At 49.2% G+C, this 20,515-nt stretch overlaps 3 protein-coding genes across 3 annotated transcripts; all 3 read left to right on the forward strand.

The window, feature by feature from the left end:
• Window positions 1-2,624: 2,624 nt before the first annotated feature.
• Window positions 2,625-4,307, forward strand: LOC134757064 (proline-rich protein 20E). Its single transcript, XM_063697657.1, has 2 exons — window positions 2,625-2,676; window positions 3,694-4,307. Exons 1-2 carry the CDS (start codon window positions 2,625-2,627, stop codon window positions 4,305-4,307), a joined length of 666 nt encoding a protein of 221 aa, XP_063553727.1.
• A 4,851-nt stretch (window positions 4,308-9,158) lies between these two features.
• On the forward strand, window positions 9,159-10,841 carry LOC129526459 (proline-rich protein 20E). Its single transcript, XM_055360635.2, has 2 exons — window positions 9,159-9,210; window positions 10,228-10,841. Exons 1-2 carry the CDS (start codon window positions 9,159-9,161, stop codon window positions 10,839-10,841), a joined length of 666 nt encoding a protein of 221 aa, XP_055216610.2.
• Window positions 10,842-15,692: 4,851 nt separating this feature from the next.
• Window positions 15,693-17,375, forward strand: LOC129526460 (proline-rich protein 20E-like). The gene is made up of 2 exons (XM_055360636.2): window positions 15,693-15,744; window positions 16,762-17,375. Exons 1-2 carry the CDS (start codon window positions 15,693-15,695, stop codon window positions 17,373-17,375), a joined length of 666 nt encoding a protein of 221 aa, XP_055216611.2.
• The last annotated feature ends 3,140 nt before the right edge of the window (window positions 17,376-20,515 follow it).

Below are 20,515 nucleotides of genomic sequence, written 5' to 3' on the forward strand. Positions count from 1 at the left end.
CGCCCAAAACCAAACAAAACCAAAAGCCACAGCGATGGGAGGTTGACAAAGGGACATGGAAGCCAACTAAAGGAGCTCCCGGTGGCCAAAGCTGGAAACATTGTGTAACAAAGTAATTAACTAAATAATTACTAATTAAATAGTTAAGTAAAATATTTGACAAAATAATCAGTTCAATTATTGAATAATTCATCCCCTGAAGTATTGGAGTGTAAACCAAAGTATACAATAGGTGTCCATAAGTCCATACTGATATAAATAAGTGATTAAATAAACAAACATGTGGGGAGAATGGGAAAATCCTCCACACAGGAGAACTCCGCAGAGTTTAGGTAGCTATTCCCCTGCAAGGAGATAAAGCATAACTTCCCTTTTATTTAAGTATAGGCTACAGGTAGCGACTTCCAAACAGTACAGTAGAGAAAGAGGTGGGAAAATCACTTTATGGTGGAGAAACGTAATCAACACTGCCCCAGCCAGGTGACCAGGACTAATAGCAGCAGTGATAAGCCGGCTTGATGGTGTGTACTCTAGACAGGATGGGATGGGAGTGGCACTTTCCCGCTGCAATCTTCCTTACAAAAACGTATAATTCCAGTCAGATCATAAGGAATACATCACACGAACTTCAGGAGAGGACATCCCACAATACATCTGATCAGTATGCAAAGTGTCAAGGTCATCAAAAACAAGGCAAGTGTGAGAAACCGTCGCAGCCAAGGGGAACCGTGACGAATTGTACGGTGGTACCCTGGATGGGGTCTTGGGACAGAAAAGGTATGTGAGGCGAAAACACAGCAAAACCTCACTTCAACAAAAAATACAAACCCAAAAAATAATTGGCCCGGCACGGTGGCTTGCGCCTGGGGTCCCAGCTACTCGGGAGGTTGAGCGGGAAGGATGGCTTGAGCTGAGGACTTCCAAACAAGCCTGGGCACATAGCGAAACCTCGCCTCTCCAAAAAATCCCAAAATTATCCCGATGTGGTGGCGCTCACCTGTAGTCCAGCTACTCCGGAGGCTGAGACAGCAGAATCACTTGAACTGATTCTCCTATCTCAGCCCCCCAAGTAGCCGCAGCGAGCCGAGATGGCACCACTGCACTCCAGCCTGGGCTACAGAGCGAGAACCCGTCTCTGTAAAAAAACGAGGATGCAAACCGACCAAATAACCCACTGTGGGATCCCCTCCAGTGTCCTGCTGTGTTTCCTGCTGTCTTCCTCCACCCGTGTGTGCACCCACAGCAATAAAAGCCAGTGGTGTGGGTCTCACACGCATCTCCAGCCCCATCGCCATCGCGCTCAGCTCCACTCTTTTTACAAAAGGCCACTTGACATCCTCCCCTGGCAGTTCAAAAGCTCCTTCAACCAGATGTGCGCAAGCCAAGCTCCGCCACTTCCCACTCAGAGCAGGTTCTCGGTCCACCTCCGCCTGAACGAACGGGCGGGCTACCAAGGCCGCAGTCTCTTCCTCAAGGGCTGTCCACACTGGGTCTCGCTTTCTCTTGGAAATTTCTCTCCCACCAGGGAACTTTCTCCTCCTCTACCTCCCTGGGTCTCAGTCTAACAGCACCCTGCGCCCAACCCCGAGGGCTGCAATAGCCTTCTTGCCTCTCCTGACTTATTCTGCGGACCCTGGGTTGGCGCTCCTTCACAGCCAGGCTGGTCGTTTCTGAAATGTTAACCCACTGCCGGACACCGTTCCACGGTTTTCCGCTGCCTTGGAACAAGACCAGCTCCTGCGCGGACCCTGCCTCCACGTCGCACCACCTCTGCGCCCGGACTTGGCCTCCCGTCCATTCCCAGAATGTGCCGGGCTCCCTTCCAGTCCGGGCCTCAGCACACTTTCTTCACTCCCCTTCCTCTCTCCCTGCCTCTCCCAGCCCGGTGCAGGTTGACTAATTTCAAATTTTATGTTCCAGATTTCAGCCCAGATATCCCCCCTTTGGATGCTTTCCTTGACCATGCTCAGATCTAAGCTAATCACATCTTCCTGTCAGCCGCTTTCAGGGCACCGCACCTCACTGTGCTGACACTCAAAGCTCATTATGCATTTTCTTCCTCAATGATTAGATTAATCAATCCACCATTGACGTCTAGAAATGGCGGCATCTCAGAAGGGCCCCATTTGACTGGCAGGGGACTGGCCCAATGCGCCTCGCAAGCCCAGCCAGGCCCACCCCAGCCGGCCCCCCTCTGACGACGCCTGTCCCTTACGCGACTGCCTTGCTGCCATATAAGAGGGACCGCGCTCGGCCTCCAGCAGTCGGCTTTCTGCTGGGCTCGGAGCCAGAACCTGCTGCGTGCTCCCTCCAGACTCCCTGGCTGCGGCTGGACTACCTCAGAGCTACAGCGGTGAGGTGAACCTGTGGACACCTCCAACTCCTCGGGCCTCTCTTCGTCGAAGAGTCTCTTAATTTTCAGATCTCCGGAGCCAGCTGTAGGAAGATCAGGTGTGTGTCTGGGAGTCCCGGAGGGGTGGATAGATCTTGGGTGGGTGCAGTTGGGGACAGAATCCTCATTCCCCCAGAAAGGCCACGGCCATCCCCCTGCCTTGTCACCTCTGTCTTCCTAAATCCGTTCTTTCTCCCTTGTTTTTCTCCCCAGCCCCTCCCGCAGATTGCTCATGGAGGAGCCAAGGCCTTCGAAGCGACTTCGCTCCACGGCCCCTAATCAAGGTACATCAAACGCCTGCCACTCTCTTTTTAATTTCGCTTGTTCCCCAATTCTTCCCCAATTGTTTGAATTCAAACTCAATCAAGCATTCTCTGTTTCACCTTCTCATAGCCTGCCTCAACCTGGGCTGCTTGTTGTAAGTCAGCTCCCAGGTTCCACATCATCTGGGAAATTCCTTTCCCTCTTTCCAACTGTAATCCCATTTCCCAAATCTGAGATTTGCTGTTGTTGTCGCTGTTTTGTTCTGTTTAGTTTGTATTACTGTTTCTCCGTAGCAGAGCGAGTCCTCACGCTACATCTTGATCTATAATAAGCCAGTACTTCCACCTTGTTCTTTCCCGGAGGAGTTGGAATTTTACGGCTATTGCCACATTGTTCTCCAAAACATTTCCCTTCATACACTGAGTGTCCTAAATCTTTTAATCTTGTCTAGTTTGACAGACGCATAACAACAAAGCATCCACTGAAAGGAAATTCTTTAACATCTTGCTTGTCTGAAACATCTTCCTTCTACCCTCCCAGATTCTTTAGTGTAACTTTGGTTGGACACGAAATTTTAGGTGGGAAATTCATTTCCCTTGAAATTTCGAAGACATTTTCTCTTACGTTCTAGACTCAACTGCTGCTTTTGAGATGTCTGATTTGTGAGACATGTGGAATCCTAGCCCTTTCCATGTGACTTTTCCTTTCTCTGTCTCCCGCTCTCTAGAATCTTTTAGAATCTTCTCTTTTCCCTCAGCACTCTGAAATTTTATGGTGAAATGTCTCAGTGACAACATACCTCTAATTCTCTTATATCTCATCCTTCTTTCCATCACTTTAGATTTTTGCTTTGTTCTGTGGGAGATCTTCTCAACTTCCTTCTCCAATTTCCATGGAGAGTTTTGTTTCTTCTCTCACAATTTTAACTTCCAAAATCCCTCTTTCCTCTGAGTATTTATTTTTAAAAGTATCCTATAACTGCTTGATGGGTAAAATTCCTTCTATCTCTCTCTGCTCACGCTCTGCTTCTCTTTTAGCCTCAGGTGGGCCTCCTCCAGAGCCAGGCTGCTGTGTTGCGGACCCTGAAGACTCCGTGGAAGCAGATGGGCCCGCACAGCCAGCCCAACCCGCAAAACCCATCGCTTACGTGACACCCTTCAGATGGCAGACCCCGGCTCGCACAGAGTCACCCCGTCCTGCAGAGAGAGGCCGGCGCCGGGGAGGAAGCCGGCGGCCAGGGCGAGGCCGTGGCAGAAGGGCTGGGCCCCGCGGGGACGCTGGCCAGAGACAGGGGGCAGAACGCTTGACGGGACCGGACGTGCACATCCAACTGGACCACCATGGAGAGCCAGGCCACCAGGGGGAACCGGAAATCACGGAGACCGCAGCCTTCTCTCTTTCTGAAACTGGTCCTCTGCCTGGAACTGTGCAGGGAGGCCCTGGCCCCGACGTGGCGCAACCTGAGCTGGGGTTTCAGGAGCCGCCCACTGCTCCTGGGCCTCAGGCTGTTGCCTGGCAACCCGTGTTGACCCTCTATCCCTGCATCGGGTTTAGGGCTCTGGGTGACTCAGCTGTTTTACAAGTCATTCAAACCCCCCACGGCACCTATGTGCAAGGGGTCCCAGTGTTCCTCACCGACATTGCATATTGACCACTGTCTGCCACCCACGTTGTTCCCAGCCTCCCTTTCTTCCACCTGGACGTTCCCCCCAGCCCCAGTTCTGCTCCACTCCTCCCCCGACTGGACCTGAAGCCTGAGCTTCCCCTGAACTTAGAGTACACAACTTACAATATGCAAGCTGCTAAACCCCCTTTCTGTACAAGGCGATTGGAATGGAACTGTCATGTACAGTGAAAGTACACGTCACGTTTTTCAGCCAAGAAAAACCCAACCCAGACAACCTGGAAGAAGTGGGATGCAGCAACGATCAGGAAGCATGGAAATTAGGAAACTGTATTCTTAAGTCCAGAGAAGTACGATTCTGGAAAAAGGATTGATGACCTAGAATGAAAATTCCAGAAGACACTCATATAGACATGTGCGGCATGCGAAAATACAGAAGGAGCTAGAAGTTACTAAAGTTCTTGTCTAGTGCCTGGAGACGATAGAGTGGCTGAATATAAGAGCAATAAAACTCTAGACTGACACATTTTTAAGTCTCAATGTAGGTACCCTTTGGGAACCACTAAGTGAATTGGAATAGAAGGTAAAATTTCAAACCGATTGAGGACAAAGGGGATCAAAGGACATTTGATGAATCAGGCAAAAGGTGTTGGGGTGGGGGGGGTTAACGGAAACAAGGAGAGTGCGTGACTCACTGGAACCGCTAAATGAGGAATCAGTAATTTGACGGCAGTGTCCTTGGCTTCCTCCTGGCTTCAATGGGAATATTTTAAATGTTTCACCATTAACCAAGTCGTTTGCTGTAACTTTCTCATAGATGTTTAAGTTGAGTTAGTTCCCATCTTTTCAGAGTTTGATAAATGTTGCGTTACGAACTGTTGTATTTTGTATTATATTAAGTGGGCTCTTATTGGCTGGTTTTCACTCCTTTGTAAACGTCCAAATAAAATACAGACAACTTTTTACATCAAAGATTTTTCTCTCGTGTTTTCAATCCTTCTAAATAAACCTTTCTCTTCAGACTTATTTTATAGAACAGCTCTTTTACTAAAATTTCACAAATCGCAAATATAAAATGTGTTTACTAAAAGCAGAAAGGAAGGTAGAGAAAGGTCTCCAGTCTCTGTTCTCCATTCACATCGCATCTTTCCCCATAGTCACACAAGTCTACACCAACAAACGCATACATTAAGAGCATCGTTTGTGGCTCGCTTTCACAAACACCTGGCGTGCCATGTGCCGGGGTCCCGCTGAAGTGACTATAAGGTCCAGGCAGGCAACACAGGTGTGGTCAGGACCAGAGCCTCTGTGGGGTCCGTGTGTCTCCAAACTAGGAACAGGTGACTTCGTATTGCAGCATGGCATGGATCACAATGAGCACTGTGCAGTGGGAGCTGCTTCTTGGCTTGCCATTGGGGTCTGTCGTCCATAAGCCAGAAAGCCCCCTTGCAGTCATCCTACACACATGTGCCACTATCTCCTTGCTGTACATCTGTCTGGAAAGATGCACAGGTTTTACATTACGCGGGGGAGGGTCTGCTGATACGCTACTTCCAGGATATTTCTACCACCAGAATGCTTCATTAAACGTTTGTACGTGGAGTAAGACAGGGTCTCATTCAGTCATCCAGGCTGGAGTGCAGTGGTGCAATCACAGCTCACTGCAGCCTGCACCTCCTCAGCTCAGGTGACCCTCCAACATCAGGTTGCCAAGTAGCTCAGACTGCAGGCAGGCACCGAGACCCCTTGGTAATTCCTCCTGGTTTGTTGATTCATTCATTTACTTATTCATTTTGAAACAGAGTCTCACTCTTTCACCCAGGCTGGAGCGCGGTGGCTTCGGCTCACTGAGAACTCCATTCTCGGGAGTGAAGCGATTCTCATGTCTCGCCCTAATAAAAAGGGAAAAATTAGCCAGGCATGGTGGTGGGCCGCTGTAGTCCCAGCTGCTCAGGAGGCTGAGGCGGGAGAATCCTTTGAACCCAGGAGGCGGAGGTTGCAGTGAGCCCAGATTGAGCCATTGCAGTGATCCGAGATCATGCTATTGCCCTCCAGCCTGGGTGACAAGAGCAAAACTTTGTCTCATAATGGAAAAAAGAGAGAGAAAAGTCATCCCAGTAAGAAAGATCAAAGTTTGGAAGAGAAACTTCACAGAAGAATCTATGGGTTTGGTCAGTGAGCACACGCAATCCCAATAAGGATGAGAATACGCAAATAAGCGTGGAGCATCCTGTGGTGCCAGGGAGAAAGGAGCCGCCCAAAACCAAACAAAACCAAAAGCCACAGCGATGGGAGGTTGACAAAGGGACATGGAAGCCAACTAAAGGAGCTCCCGGTGGCCAAAGCTGGAAACATTGTGTAACAAAGTAATTAACTAAATAATTACTAATTAAATAGTTAAGTAAAATATTTGACAAAATAATCAGTTCAATTATTGAATAATTCATCCCCTGAAGTATTGGAGTGTAAACCAAAGTATACAATAGGTGTCCATAAGTCCATACTGATATAAATAAGTGATTAAATAAACAAACATGTGGGGAGAATGGGAAAATCCTCCACACAGGAGAACTCCGCAGAGTTTAGGTAGCTATTCCCCTGCAAGGAGATAAAGCATAACTTCCCTTTTATTTAAGTATAGGCTACAGGTAGCGACTTCCAAACAGTACAGTAGAGAAAGAGGTGGGAAAATCACTTTATGGTGGAGAAACGTAATCAACACTGCCCCAGCCAGGTGACCAGGACTAATAGCAGCAGTGATAAGCCGGCTTGATGGTGTGTACTCTAGACAGGATGGGATGGGAGTGGCACTTTCCCGCTGCAATCTTCCTTACAAAAACGTATAATTCCAGTCAGATCATAAGGAATACATCACACGAACTTCAGGAGAGGACATCCCACAATACATCTGATCAGTATGCAAAGTGTCAAGGTCATCAAAAACAAGGCAAGTGTGAGAAACCGTCGCAGCCAAGGGGAACCGTGACGAATTGTACGGTGGTACCCTGGATGGGGTCTTGGGACAGAAAAGGTATGTGAGGCGAAAACACAGCAAAACCTCACTTCAACAAAAAATACAAACCCAAAAAATAATTGGCCCGGCACGGTGGCTTGCGCCTGGGGTCCCAGCTACTCGGGAGGTTGAGCGGGAAGGATGGCTTGAGCTGAGGACTTCCAAACAAGCCTGGGCACATAGCGAAACCTCGCCTCTCCAAAAAATCCCAAAATTATCCCGATGTGGTGGCGCTCACCTGTAGTCCAGCTACTCCGGAGGCTGAGACAGCAGAATCACTTGAACTGATTCTCCTATCTCAGCCCCCCAAGTAGCCGCAGCGAGCCGAGATGGCACCACTGCACTCCAGCCTGGGCTACAGAGCGAGAACCCGTCTCTGTAAAAAAACGAGGATGCAAACCGACCAAATAACCCACTGTGGGATCCCCTCCAGTGTCCTGCTGTGTTTCCTGCTGTCTTCCTCCACCCGTGTGTGCACCCACAGCAATAAAAGCCAGTGGTGTGGGTCTCACACGCATCTCCAGCCCCATCGCCATCGCGCTCAGCTCCACTCTTTTTACAAAAGGCCACTTGACATCCTCCCCTGGCAGTTCAAAAGCTCCTTCAACCAGATGTGCGCAAGCCAAGCTCCGCCACTTCCCACTCAGAGCAGGTTCTCGGTCCACCTCCGCCTGAACGAACGGGCGGGCTACCAAGGCCGCAGTCTCTTCCTCAAGGGCTGTCCACACTGGGTCTCGCTTTCTCTTGGAAATTTCTCTCCCACCAGGGAACTTTCTCCTCCTCTACCTCCCTGGGTCTCAGTCTAACAGCACCCTGCGCCCAACCCCGAGGGCTGCAATAGCCTTCTTGCCTCTCCTGACTTATTCTGCGGACCCTGGGTTGGCGCTCCTTCACAGCCAGGCTGGTCGTTTCTGAAATGTTAACCCACTGCCGGACACCGTTCCACGGTTTTCCGCTGCCTTGGAACAAGACCAGCTCCTGCGCGGACCCTGCCTCCACGTCGCACCACCTCTGCGCCCGGACTTGGCCTCCCGTCCATTCCCAGAATGTGCCGGGCTCCCTTCCAGTCCGGGCCTCAGCACACTTTCTTCACTCCCCTTCCTCTCTCCCTGCCTCTCCCAGCCCGGTGCAGGTTGACTAATTTCAAATTTTATGTTCCAGATTTCAGCCCAGATATCCCCCCTTTGGATGCTTTCCTTGACCATGCTCAGATCTAAGCTAATCACATCTTCCTGTCAGCCGCTTTCAGGGCACCGCACCTCACTGTGCTGACACTCAAAGCTCATTATGCATTTTCTTCCTCAATGATTAGATTAATCAATCCACCATTGACGTCTAGAAATGGCGGCATCTCAGAAGGGCCCCATTTGACTGGCAGGGGACTGGCCCAATGCGCCTCGCAAGCCCAGCCAGGCCCACCCCAGCCGGCCCCCCTCTGACGACGCCTGTCCCTTACGCGACTGCCTTGCTGCCATATAAGAGGGACCGCGCTCGGCCTCCAGCAGTCGGCTTTCTGCTGGGCTCGGAGCCAGAACCTGCTGCGTGCTCCCTCCAGACTCCCTGGCTGCGGCTGGACTACCTCAGAGCTACAGCGGTGAGGTGAACCTGTGGACACCTCCAACTCCTCGGGCCTCTCTTCGTCGAAGAGTCTCTTAATTTTCAGATCTGCGGAGCCAGCTGTAGGAAGATCAGGTGTGTGTCTGGGAGTCCCGGAGGGGTGGATAGATCTTGGGTGGGTGCAGTTGGGGACAGAATCCTCATTCCCCCAGAAAGGCCACGGCCATCCCCCTGCCTTGTCACCTCTGTCTTCCTAAATCCGTTCTTTCTCCCTTGTTTTTCTCCCCAGCCCCTCCCGCAGATTGCTCATGGAGGAGCCAAGGCCTTCGAAGCGACTTCGCTCCACGGCCCCTAATCAAGGTACATCAAACGCCTGCCACTCTCTTTTTAATTTCGCTTGTTCCCCAATTCTTCCCCAATTGTTTGAATTCAAACTCAATCAAGCATTCTCTGTTTCACCTTCTCATAGCCTGCCTCAACCTGGGCTGCTTGTTGTAAGTCAGCTCCCAGGTTCCACATCATCTGGGAAATTCCTTTCCCTCTTTCCAACTGTAATCCCATTTCCCAAATCTGAGATTTGCTGTTGTTGTCGCTGTTTTGTTCTGTTTAGTTTGTATTACTGTTTCTCCGTAGCAGAGCGAGTCCTCACGCTACATCTTGATCTATAATAAGCCAGTACTTCCACCTTGTTCTTTCCCGGAGGAGTTGGAATTTTACGGCTATTGCCACATTGTTCTCCAAAACATTTCCCTTCATACACTGAGTGTCCTAAATCTTTTAATCTTGTCTAGTTTGACAGACGCATAACAACAAAGCATCCACTGAAAGGAAATTCTTTAACATCTTGCTTGTCTGAAACATCTTCCTTCTACCCTCCCAGATTCTTTAGTGTAACTTTGGTTGGACACGAAATTTTAGGTGGGAAATTCATTTCCCTTGAAATTTCGAAGACATTTTCTCTTACGTTCTAGACTCAACTGCTGCTTTTGAGATGTCTGATTTGTGAGACATGTGGAATCCTAGCCCTTTCCATGTGACTTTTCCTTTCTCTGTCTCCCGCTCTCTAGAATCTTTTAGAATCTTCTCTTTTCCCTCAGCACTCTGAAATTTTATGGTGAAATGTCTCAGTGACAACATACCTCTAATTCTCTTATATCTCATCCTTCTTTCCATCACTTTAGATTTTTGCTTTGTTCTGTGGGAGATCTTCTCAACTTCCTTCTCCAATTTCCATGGAGAGTTTTGTTTCTTCTCTCACAATTTTAACTTCCAAAATCCCTCTTTCCTCTGAGTATTTATTTTTAAAAGTATCCTATAACTGCTTGATGGGTAAAATTCCTTCTATCTCTCTCTGCTCACGCTCTGCTTCTCTTTTAGCCTCAGGTGGGCCTCCTCCAGAGCCAGGCTGCTGTGTTGCGGACCCTGAAGACTCCGTGGAAGCAGATGGGCCCGCACAGCCAGCCCAACCCGCAAAACCCATCGCTTACGTGACACCCTTCAGATGGCAGACCCCGGCTCGCACAGAGTCACCCCGTCCTGCAGAGAGAGGCCGGCGCCGGGGAGGAAGCCGGCGGCCAGGGCGAGGCCGTGGCAGAAGGGCTGGGCCCCGCGGGGACGCTGGCCAGAGACAGGGGGCAGAACGCTTGACGGGACCGGACGTGCACATCCAACTGGACCACCATGGAGAGCCAGGCCACCAGGGGGAACCGGAAATCACGGAGACCGCAGCCTTCTCTCTTTCTGAAACTGGTCCTCTGCCTGGAACTGTGCAGGGAGGCCCTGGCCCCGACGTGGCGCAACCTGAGCTGGGGTTTCAGGAGCCGCCCACTGCTCCTGGGCCTCAGGCTGTTGCCTGGCAACCCGTGTTGACCCTCTATCCCTGCATCGGGTTTAGGGCTCTGGGTGACTCAGCTGTTTTACAAGTCATTCAAACCCCCCACGGCACCTATGTGCAAGGGGTCCCAGTGTTCCTCACCGACATTGCATATTGACCACTGTCTGCCACCCACGTTGTTCCCAGCCTCCCTTTCTTCCACCTGGACGTTCCCCCCAGCCCCAGTTCTGCTCCACTCCTCCCCCGACTGGACCTGAAGCCTGAGCTTCCCCTGAACTTAGAGTACACAACTTACAATATGCAAGCTGCTAAACCCCCTTTCTGTACAAGGCGATTGGAATGGAACTGTCATGTACAGTGAAAGTACACGTCACGTTTTTCAGCCAAGAAAAACCCAACCCAGACAACCTGGAAGAAGTGGGATGCAGCAACGATCAGGAAGCATGGAAATTAGGAAACTGTATTCTTAAGTCCAGAGAAGTACGATTCTGGAAAAAGGATTGATGACCTAGAATGAAAATTCCAGAAGACACTCATATAGACATGTGCGGCATGCGAAAATACAGAAGGAGCTAGAAGTTACTAAAGTTCTTGTCTAGTGCCTGGAGACGATAGAGTGGCTGAATATAAGAGCAATAAAACTCTAGACTGACACATTTTTAAGTCTCAATGTAGGTACCCTTTGGGAACCACTAAGTGAATTGGAATAGAAGGTAAAATTTCAAACCGATTGAGGACAAAGGGGATCAAAGGACATTTGATGAATCAGGCAAAAGGTGTTGGGGTGGGGGGGGTTAACGGAAACAAGGAGAGTGCGTGACTCACTGGAACCGCTAAATGAGGAATCAGTAATTTGACGGCAGTGTCCTTGGCTTCCTCCTGGCTTCAATGGGAATATTTTAAATGTTTCACCATTAACCAAGTCGTTTGCTGTAACTTTCTCATAGATGTTTAAGTTGAGTTAGTTCCCATCTTTTCAGAGTTTGATAAATGTTGCGTTACGAACTGTTGTATTTTGTATTATATTAAGTGGGCTCTTATTGGCTGGTTTTCACTCCTTTGTAAACGTCCAAATAAAATACAGACAACTTTTTACATCAAAGATTTTTCTCTCGTGTTTTCAATCCTTCTAAATAAACCTTTCTCTTCAGACTTATTTTATAGAACAGCTCTTTTACTAAAATTTCACAAATCGCAAATATAAAATGTGTTTACTAAAAGCAGAAAGGAAGGTAGAGAAAGGTCTCCAGTCTCTGTTCTCCATTCACATCGCATCTTTCCCCATAGTCACACAAGTCTACACCAACAAACGCATACATTAAGAGCATCGTTTGTGGCTCGCTTTCACAAACACCTGGCGTGCCATGTGCCGGGGTCCCGCTGAAGTGACTATAAGGTCCAGGCAGGCAACACAGGTGTGGTCAGGACCAGAGCCTCTGTGGGGTCCGTGCGTCTCCAAACTAGGAACAGGTGACTTCGTATTGAAGCATGGCATGGATCACAATGAGCACTGTGCAGTGGGAGCTGCTTCTTGGCTTGCCATTGGGGTCTGTCGTCCATAAGCCAGAAAGCCCCCTTGCAGTCATCCTACACACATGTGCCACTATCTCCTTGCTGTACATCTGTCTGGAAAGATGCACAGGTTTTACATTACGCGGGGGAGGGTCTGCTGATACGCTACTTCCAGGATATTTCTACCACCAGAATGCTTCATTAAACGTTTGTACGTGGAGTAAGACAGGGTCTCATTCAGTCATCCAGGCTGGAGTGCAGTGGTGCAATCACAGCTCACTGCAGCCTGCACCTCCTCAGCTCAGGTGACCCTCCAACATCAGGTTGCCAAGTAGCTCAGACTGCAGGCAGGCACCGAGACCCCTTGGTAATTCCTCCTGGTTTGTTGATTCATTCATTTACTTATTCATTTTGAAACAGAGTCTCACTCTTTCACCCAGGCTGGAGCGCGGTGGCTTCGGCTCACTGAGAACTCCATTCCCGGGAGTGAAGCGATTCTCATGTCTCGCCCTAATAAAAAGGGAAAAATTAGCCAGGCATGGTGGTGGGCCGCTGTAGTCCCAGCTGCTCAGGAGGCTGAGGCGGGAGAATCCTTTGAACCCAGGAGGCGGAGGTTGCAGTGAGCCCAGATTGAGCCATTGCAGTGATCCGAGATCATGCTATTGCCCTCCAGCCTGGGTGACAAGAGCAAAACTTTGTCTCATAATGGAAAAAAGAGAGAGAAAAGTCATCCCAGTAAGAAAGATCAAAGTTTGGAAGAGAAACTTCACAGAAGAATCTATGGGTTTGGTCAGTGAGCACACGCAATCCCAATAAGGATGAGAATACGCAAATAAGCGTGGAGCATCCTGTGGTGCCAGGGAGAAAGGAGCCGCCCAAAACCAAACAAAACCAAAAGCCACAGCGATGGGAGGTTGACAAAGGGACATGGAAGCCAACTAAAGGAGCTCCCGGTGGCCAAAGCTGGAAACATTGTGTAACAAAGTAATTAACTAAATAATTACTAATTAAATAGTTAAGTAAAATATTTGACAAAATAATCAGTTCAATTATTGAATAATTCATCCCCTGAAGTATTGGAGTGTAAACCAAAGTATACAATAGGTGTCCATAAGTCCATACTGATATAAATAAGTGATTGAATAAACAAACATGTGGGGAGAATGGGAAAATCCTCCACACAGGAGAACTCCGCAGAGTTTAGGTAGCTATTCCCCTGCAAGGAGATAAAGCATAACTTCCCTTTTATTTAAGTATAGGCTACAGGTAGCGACTTCCAAACAGTACAGTAGAGAAAGAGGTGGGAAAATCACTTTATGGTGGAGAAACGTAATCAACACTGCCCCAGCCAGGTGACCAGGACTAATAGCAGCAGTGATAAGCCGGCTTGATGGTGTGTACTCTAGACAGGATGGGATGGGAGTGGCACTTTCCCGCTGCAATCTTCCTTACAAAAACGTATAATTCCAGTCAGATCATAAGGAATACATCACACGAACTTCAGGAGAGGACATCCCACAATACATCTGATCAGTATGCAAAGTGTCAAGGTCATCAAAAACAAGGCAAGTGTGAGAAACCGTCGCAGCCAAGGGGAACCGTGACGAATTGTACGGTGGTACCCTGGATGGGGTCTTGGGACAGAAAAGGTATGTGAGGCGAAAACACAGCAAAACCTCACTTCAACAAAAAATACAAACCCAAAAAATAATTGGCCCGGCACGGTGGCTTGCGCCTGGGGTCCCAGCTACTCGGGAGGTTGAGCGGGAAGGATGGCTTGAGCTGAGGACTTCCAAACAAGCCTGGGCACATAGCGAAACCTCGCCTCTCCAAAAAATCCCAAAATTATCCCGATGTGGTGGCGCTCACCTGTAGTCCAGCTACTCCGGAGGCTGAGACAGCAGAATCACTTGAACTGATTCTCCTATCTCAGCCCCCCAAGTAGCCGCAGCGAGCCGAGATGGCACCACTGCACTCCAGCCTGGGCTACAGAGCGAGAACCCGTCTCTGTAAAAAAACGAGGATGCAAACCGACCAAATAACCCACTGTGGGATCCCCTCCAGTGTCCTGCTGTGTTTCCTGCTGTCTTCCTCCACCCGTGTGTGCACCCACAGCAATAAAAGCCAGTGGTGTGGGTCTCACACGCATCTCCAGCCCCATCGCCATCGCGCTCAGCTCCACTCTTTTTACAAAAGGCCACTTGACATCCTCCCCTGGCAGTTCAAAAGCTCCTTCAACCAGATGTGCGCAAGCCAAGCTCCGCCACTTCCCACTCAGAGCAGGTTCTCGGTCCACCTCCGCCTGAACGAACGGGCGGGCTACCAAGGCCGCAGTCTCTTCCTCAAGGGCTGTCCACACTGGGTCTCGCTTTCTCTTGGAAATTTCTCTCCCACCAGGGAACTTTCTCCTCCTCTACCTCCCTCGGTCTCAGTCTAACAGCACCCTGCGCCCAACCCCGAGGGCTGCAATAGCCTTCTTGCCTCTCCTGACTTATTCTGCGGACCCTGGGTTGGCGCTCCTTCACAGCCAGGCTGGTCGTTTCTGAAATGTTAACCCACTGCCGGACACCGTTCCACGGTTTTCCGCTGCCTTGGAACAAGACCAGCTCCTGCGCGGACCCTGCCTCCACGTCGCACCACCTCTGCGCCCGGACTTGGCCTCCCGTCCATTCCCAGAATGTGCCGGGCTCCCTTCCAGTCCGGGCCTCAGCACACTTTCTTCACTCCCCTTCCTCTCTCCCTGCCTCTCCCAGCCCGGTGCAGGTTGACTAATTTCAAATTTTATGTTCCAGATTTCAGCCCAGATATCCCCCCTTTGGATGCTTTCCTTGACCATGCTCAGATCTAAGCTAATCACATCTTCCTGTCAGCCGCTTTCAGGGCACCGCACCTCACTGTGCTGACACTCAAAGCTCATTATGCATTTTCTTCCTCAATGATTAGATTAATCAATCCACCATTGACGTCTAGAAATGGCGGCATCTCAGAAGGGCCCCATTTGACTGGCAGGGGACTGGCCCAATGCGCCTCGCAAGCCCAGCCAGGCCCACCCCAGCCGGCCCCCCTCTGACGACGCCTGTCCCTTACGCGACTGCCTTGCTGCCATATAAGAGGGACCGCGCTCGGCCTCCAGCAGTCGGCTTTCTGCTGGGCTCGGAGCCAGAACCTGCTGCGTGCTCCCTCCAGACTCCCTGGCTGCGACTGGACTACCTCAGAGCTACAGCGGTGAGGTGAACCTGTGGACACCTCCAACTCCTCGGGCCTCTCTTCGTCGAAGAGTCTCTTAATTTTCAGATCTCCGGAGCCAGCTGTAGGAAGATCAGGTGTGTGTCTGGGAGTCCCGGAGGGGTGGATAGATCTTGGGTGGGTGCAGTTGGGGACAGAATCCTCATTCCCCCAGAAAGGCCACGGCCATCCCCCTGCCTTGTCACCTCTGTCTTCCTAAATCCGTTCTTTCTCCCTTGTTTTTCTCCCCAGCCCCTCCCGCAGATTGCTCATGGAGGAGCCAAGGCCTTCGAAGCGACTTCGCTCCACGGCCCCTAATCAAGGTACATCAAACGCCTGCCACTCTCTTTTTAATTTCGCTTGTTCCCCAGTTCTTCCCCAATTGTTTGAATTCAAACTCAATCAAGCATTCTCTGTTTCACCTTCTCATAGCCTGCCTCAACCTGGGCTGCTTGTTGTAAGTCAGCTCCCAGGTTCCACATCATCTGGGAAATTCCTTTCCCTCTTTCCAACTGTAATCCCATTTCCCAAATCTGAGATTTGCTGTTGTTGTCGCTGTTTTGTTCTGTTTAGTTTGTATTACTGTTTCTCCGTAGCAGAGCGAGTCCTCACGCTACATCTTGATCTATAATAAGCCAGTACTTCCACCTTGTTCTTTCCTGGAGGAGTTGGAATTTTACGGCTATTGCCACATTGTTCTCCAAAACATTTCCCTTCATACACTGAGTGTCCTAAATCTTTTAATCTTGTCTAGTTTGACAGACGCATAACAACAAAGCATCCACTGAAAGGAAATTCTTTAACATCTTGCTTGTCTGAAACATCTTCCTTCTACCCTCCCAGATTCTTTAGTGTAACTTTGGTTGGACACGAAATTTTAGGTGGGAAATTCATTTCCCTTGAAATTTCGAAGACATTTTCTCTTACGTTCTAGACTCAACTGCTGCTTTTGAGATGTCTGATTTGTGAGACATGTGGAATCCTAGCCCTTTCCATGTGACTTTTCCTTTCTCTGTCTCCCGCTCTCTAGAATCTTTTAGAATCTTCTCTTTTCCCTCAGCACTCTGAAATTTTATGGTGAAATGTCTCAGTGACAACATACCTCTAATTCTCTTATATCTCATCCTTCTTTCCGTCACTTTAGATTTTTGCTTTGTTCTGTGGGAGATCTTCTCAACTTCCTTCTCCAATTTCCATGGAGAGTTTTGTTTCTTCTCTCACAATTTTAACTTCCAAAATCCCTCTTTCCTCTGAGTATTTATTTTTAAAAGTATCCTATAACTGCTTGATGGGTAAAATTCCTTCTATCTCTCTCTGCTCACGCTCTGCTTCTCTTTTAGCCTCAGGTGGGCCTCCTCCAGAGCCAGGCTGCTGTGTTGCGGACCCTGAAGACTCCGTGGAAGCAGATGGGCCCGCACAGCCAGCCCAACCCGCAAAACCCATCGCTTACGTGACACCCTTCAGATGGCAGACCCCGGCTCGCACAGAGTCACCCCGTCCTGCAGAGAGAGGCCGGCGCCGGGGAGGAAGCCGGCGGCCAGGGCGAGGCCGTGGCAGAAGGGCTGGGCCCCGCGGGGACGCTGGCCAGAGACAGGGGGCAGAACGCTTGACGGGACCGGACGTGCACATCCAACTGGACCACCATGGAGAGCCAGGCCACCAGGGGGAACCGGAAATCACGGAGACCGCAGCCTTCTCTCTTTCTGAAACTGGTCCTCTGCCTGGAACTGTGCAGGGAGGCCCTGGCCCCGACGTGGCGCAACCTGAGCTGGGGTTTCAGGAGCCGCCCACTGCTCCTGGGCCTCAGGCTGTTGCCTGGCAACCCGTGTTGACCCTCTATCCCTGCATCGGGTTTAGGGCTCTGGGTGACTCAGCTGTTTTACAAGTCATTCAAACCCCCCACGGCACCTATGTGCAAGGGGTCCCAGTGTTCCTCACCCACATTGCATATTGACCACTGTCTGCCACCCACGTTGTTCCCAGCCTCCCTTTCTTCCACCTGGACGTTCCCCCCAGCCCCAGTTCTGCTCCACTCCTCCCCCGACTGGACCTGAAGCCTGAGCTTCCCCTGAACTTAGAGTACACAACTTACAATATGCAAGCTGCTAAACCCCCTTTCTGTACAAGGCGATTGGAATGGAACTGTCATGTACAGTGAAAGTACACGTCACGTTTTTCAGCCAAGAAAAACCCAACCCAGACAACCTGGAAGAAGTGGGATGCAGCAACGATCAGGAAGCATGGAAATTAGGAAACTGTATTCTTAAGTCCAGAGAAGTACGATTCTGGAAAAAGGATTGATGACCTAGAATGAAAATTCCAGAAGACACTCATATAGACATGTGCGGCATGCGAAAATTCAGAAGGAGCTAGAAGTTACTAAAGTTCTTGTCTAGTGCCTGGAGACGATAGAGTGGCTGAATATAAGAGCAATAAAACTCTAGACTGACACATTTTTAAGTCTCAATGTAGGTACCCTTTGGGAACCACTAAGTGAATTGGAATAGAAGGTAAAATTTCAAACCGATTGAGGACAAAGGGGATCAAAGGACATTTGATGAATCAGGCAAAAGGTGTTGGGGTGGGTGGGGGGGTTAACGGAAACAAGGAGAGTGCGTGACTCACTGGAACCGCTAAATGAGGAATCAGTAATTTGACGGCAGTGTCCTTGGCTTCCTCCTGGCTTCAATGGGAATATTTTAAATGTTTCACCATTAACCAAGTCGTTTGCTGTAACTTTCTCATAGATGTTTAAGTTGAGTTAGTTCCCATCTTTTCAGAGTTTGATAAATGTTGCGTTACGAACTGTTGTATTTTGTATTATATTAAGTGGGCTCTTATTGGCTGGTTTTCACTCCTTTGTAAACGTCCAAATAAAATACAGACAACTTTTTACATCAAAGATTTTTCTCTCGTGTTTTCAATCTTTCTAAATAAACCTTTCTCTTCAGACTTATTTTATAGAACAGCTCTTTTACTAAAATTTCACAAATCGCAAATATAAAATGTGTTTACTAAAAGCAGAAAGGAAGGTAGAGAAAGGTCTCCAGTCTCTGTTCTCCATTCACATCGCATCTTTCCCCATAGTCACACAAGTCTACACCAACAAACGCATACATTAAGAGCATCGTTTGTGGCTCGCTTTCACAAACACCTGGCGTGCCATGTGCCGGGGTCCCGCTGAAGTGACTATAAGGTCCAGGCAGGCAACACAGGTGTGGTCAGGACCAGAGCCTCTGTGGGGTCCGTGTGTCTCCAAACTAGGAACAGGTGACTTCGTATTGCAGCATGGCATGGATCACAATGAGCACTGTGCAGTGGGAGCTGCTTCTTGGCTTGCCATTGGGGTCTGTCGTCCATAAGCCAGAAAGCCCCCTTGCAGTCATCCTACACACATGTGCCACTATCTCCTTGCTGTACATCTGTCTGGAAAGATGCACAGGTTTTACATTACGCGGGGGAGGGTCTGCTGATACGCTACTTCCAGGATATTTCTACCACCAGAATGCTTCATTAAACGTTTGTACGTGGAGTAAGACAGGGTCTCATTCAGTCATCCAGGCTGGAGTGCAGTGGTGCAATCACAGCTCACTGCAGCCTGCACCTCCTCAGCTCAGGTGACCCTCCAACATCAGGTTGCCAAGTAGCTCAGACTGCAGGCAGGCACCGAGACCCCTTGGTAATTCCTCCTGGTTTGTTGATTCATTCATTTACTTATTCATTTTGAAACAGAGTCTCACTCTTTCACCCAGGCTGGAGCGCGGTGGCTTCGGCTCACTGAGAACTCCATTCTCGGGAGTGAAGCGATTCTCATGTCTCGCCCTAATAAAAAGGGAAAAATTAGCCAGGCATGGTGGTGGGCCGCTGTAGTCCCAGCTGCTCAGGAGGCTGAGGCGGGAGAATCCTTTGAACCCAGGAGGCGGAGGTTGCAGTGAGCCCAGATTGAGCCATTGCAGTGATCCGAGATCATGCTATTGCCCTCCAGCCTGGGTGACAAGAGCAAAACTTTGTCTCATAATGGAAAAAAGAGAGAGAAAAGTCATCCCAGTAAGAAAGATCAAAGTTTGGAAGAGAAACTTCACAGAAGAATCTATGGGTTTGGTCAGTGAGCACACGCAATCCCAATAAGGATGAGAATACGCAAATAAGCGTGGAGCATCCTGTGGTGCCAGGGAGAAAGGAGCCGCCCAAAACCAAACAAAACCAAAAGCCACAGCGATGGGAGGTTGACAAAGGGACATGGAAGCCAACTAAAGGAGCTCCCGGTGGCCAAAGCTGGAAACATTGTGTAACAAAGTAATTAACTAAATAATTACTAATTAAATAGTTAAGTAAAATATTTGACAAAATAATCAGTTCAATTATTGAATAATTCATCCCCTGAAGTATTGGAGTGTAAACCAAAGTATACAATAGGTGTCCATAAGTCCATACTGATATAAATAAGTGATTAAATAAACAAACATGTGGGGAGAATGGGAAAATCCTCCACACAGGAGAACTCCGCAGAGTTTAGGTAGCTATTCCCCTGCAAGGAGATAAAGCATAACTTCCCTTTTATTTAAGTATAGGCTACAGGTAGCGACTTCCAAACAGTACAGTAGAGAAAGAGGTGGGAAAATCACTTTATGGTGGAGAAACGTAATCAACACTGCCCCAGCCAGGTGACCAGGACTAATAGCAGCAGTGATAAGCCGGCTTGATGGTGTGTACTCTAGACAGGATGGGATGGGAGTGGCACTTTCCCGCTGCAATCTTCCTTACAAAAACGTATAATTCCAGTCAGATCATAAGGAATACATCACACGAACTTCAGGAGAGGACATCCCACAATACATCTGATCAGTATGCAAAGTGTCAAGGTCATCAAAAACAAGGCAAGTGTGAGAAACCGTCGCAGCCAAGGGGAACCGTGACGAATTGTACGGTGGTACCCTGGATGGGGTCTTGGGACAGAAAAGGTATGTGAGGCGAAAACATAGCAAAACCTCACTTCAACAAAAAATACAAACCCAAAAAATAATTGGCCCGGCACGGTGGCTTGCGCCTGGGGTCCCAGCTACTCGGGAGGTTGAGCGGGAAGGATGGCTTGAG

Source organism: Gorilla gorilla, chromosome 14, assembly GCF_029281585.2.
Source record: "Gorilla gorilla gorilla isolate KB3781 chromosome 14, NHGRI_mGorGor1-v2.1_pri, whole genome shotgun sequence".
In the NCBI taxonomy this organism is placed as follows: Eukaryota; Metazoa; Chordata; class Mammalia; order Primates; family Hominidae; genus Gorilla; species Gorilla gorilla.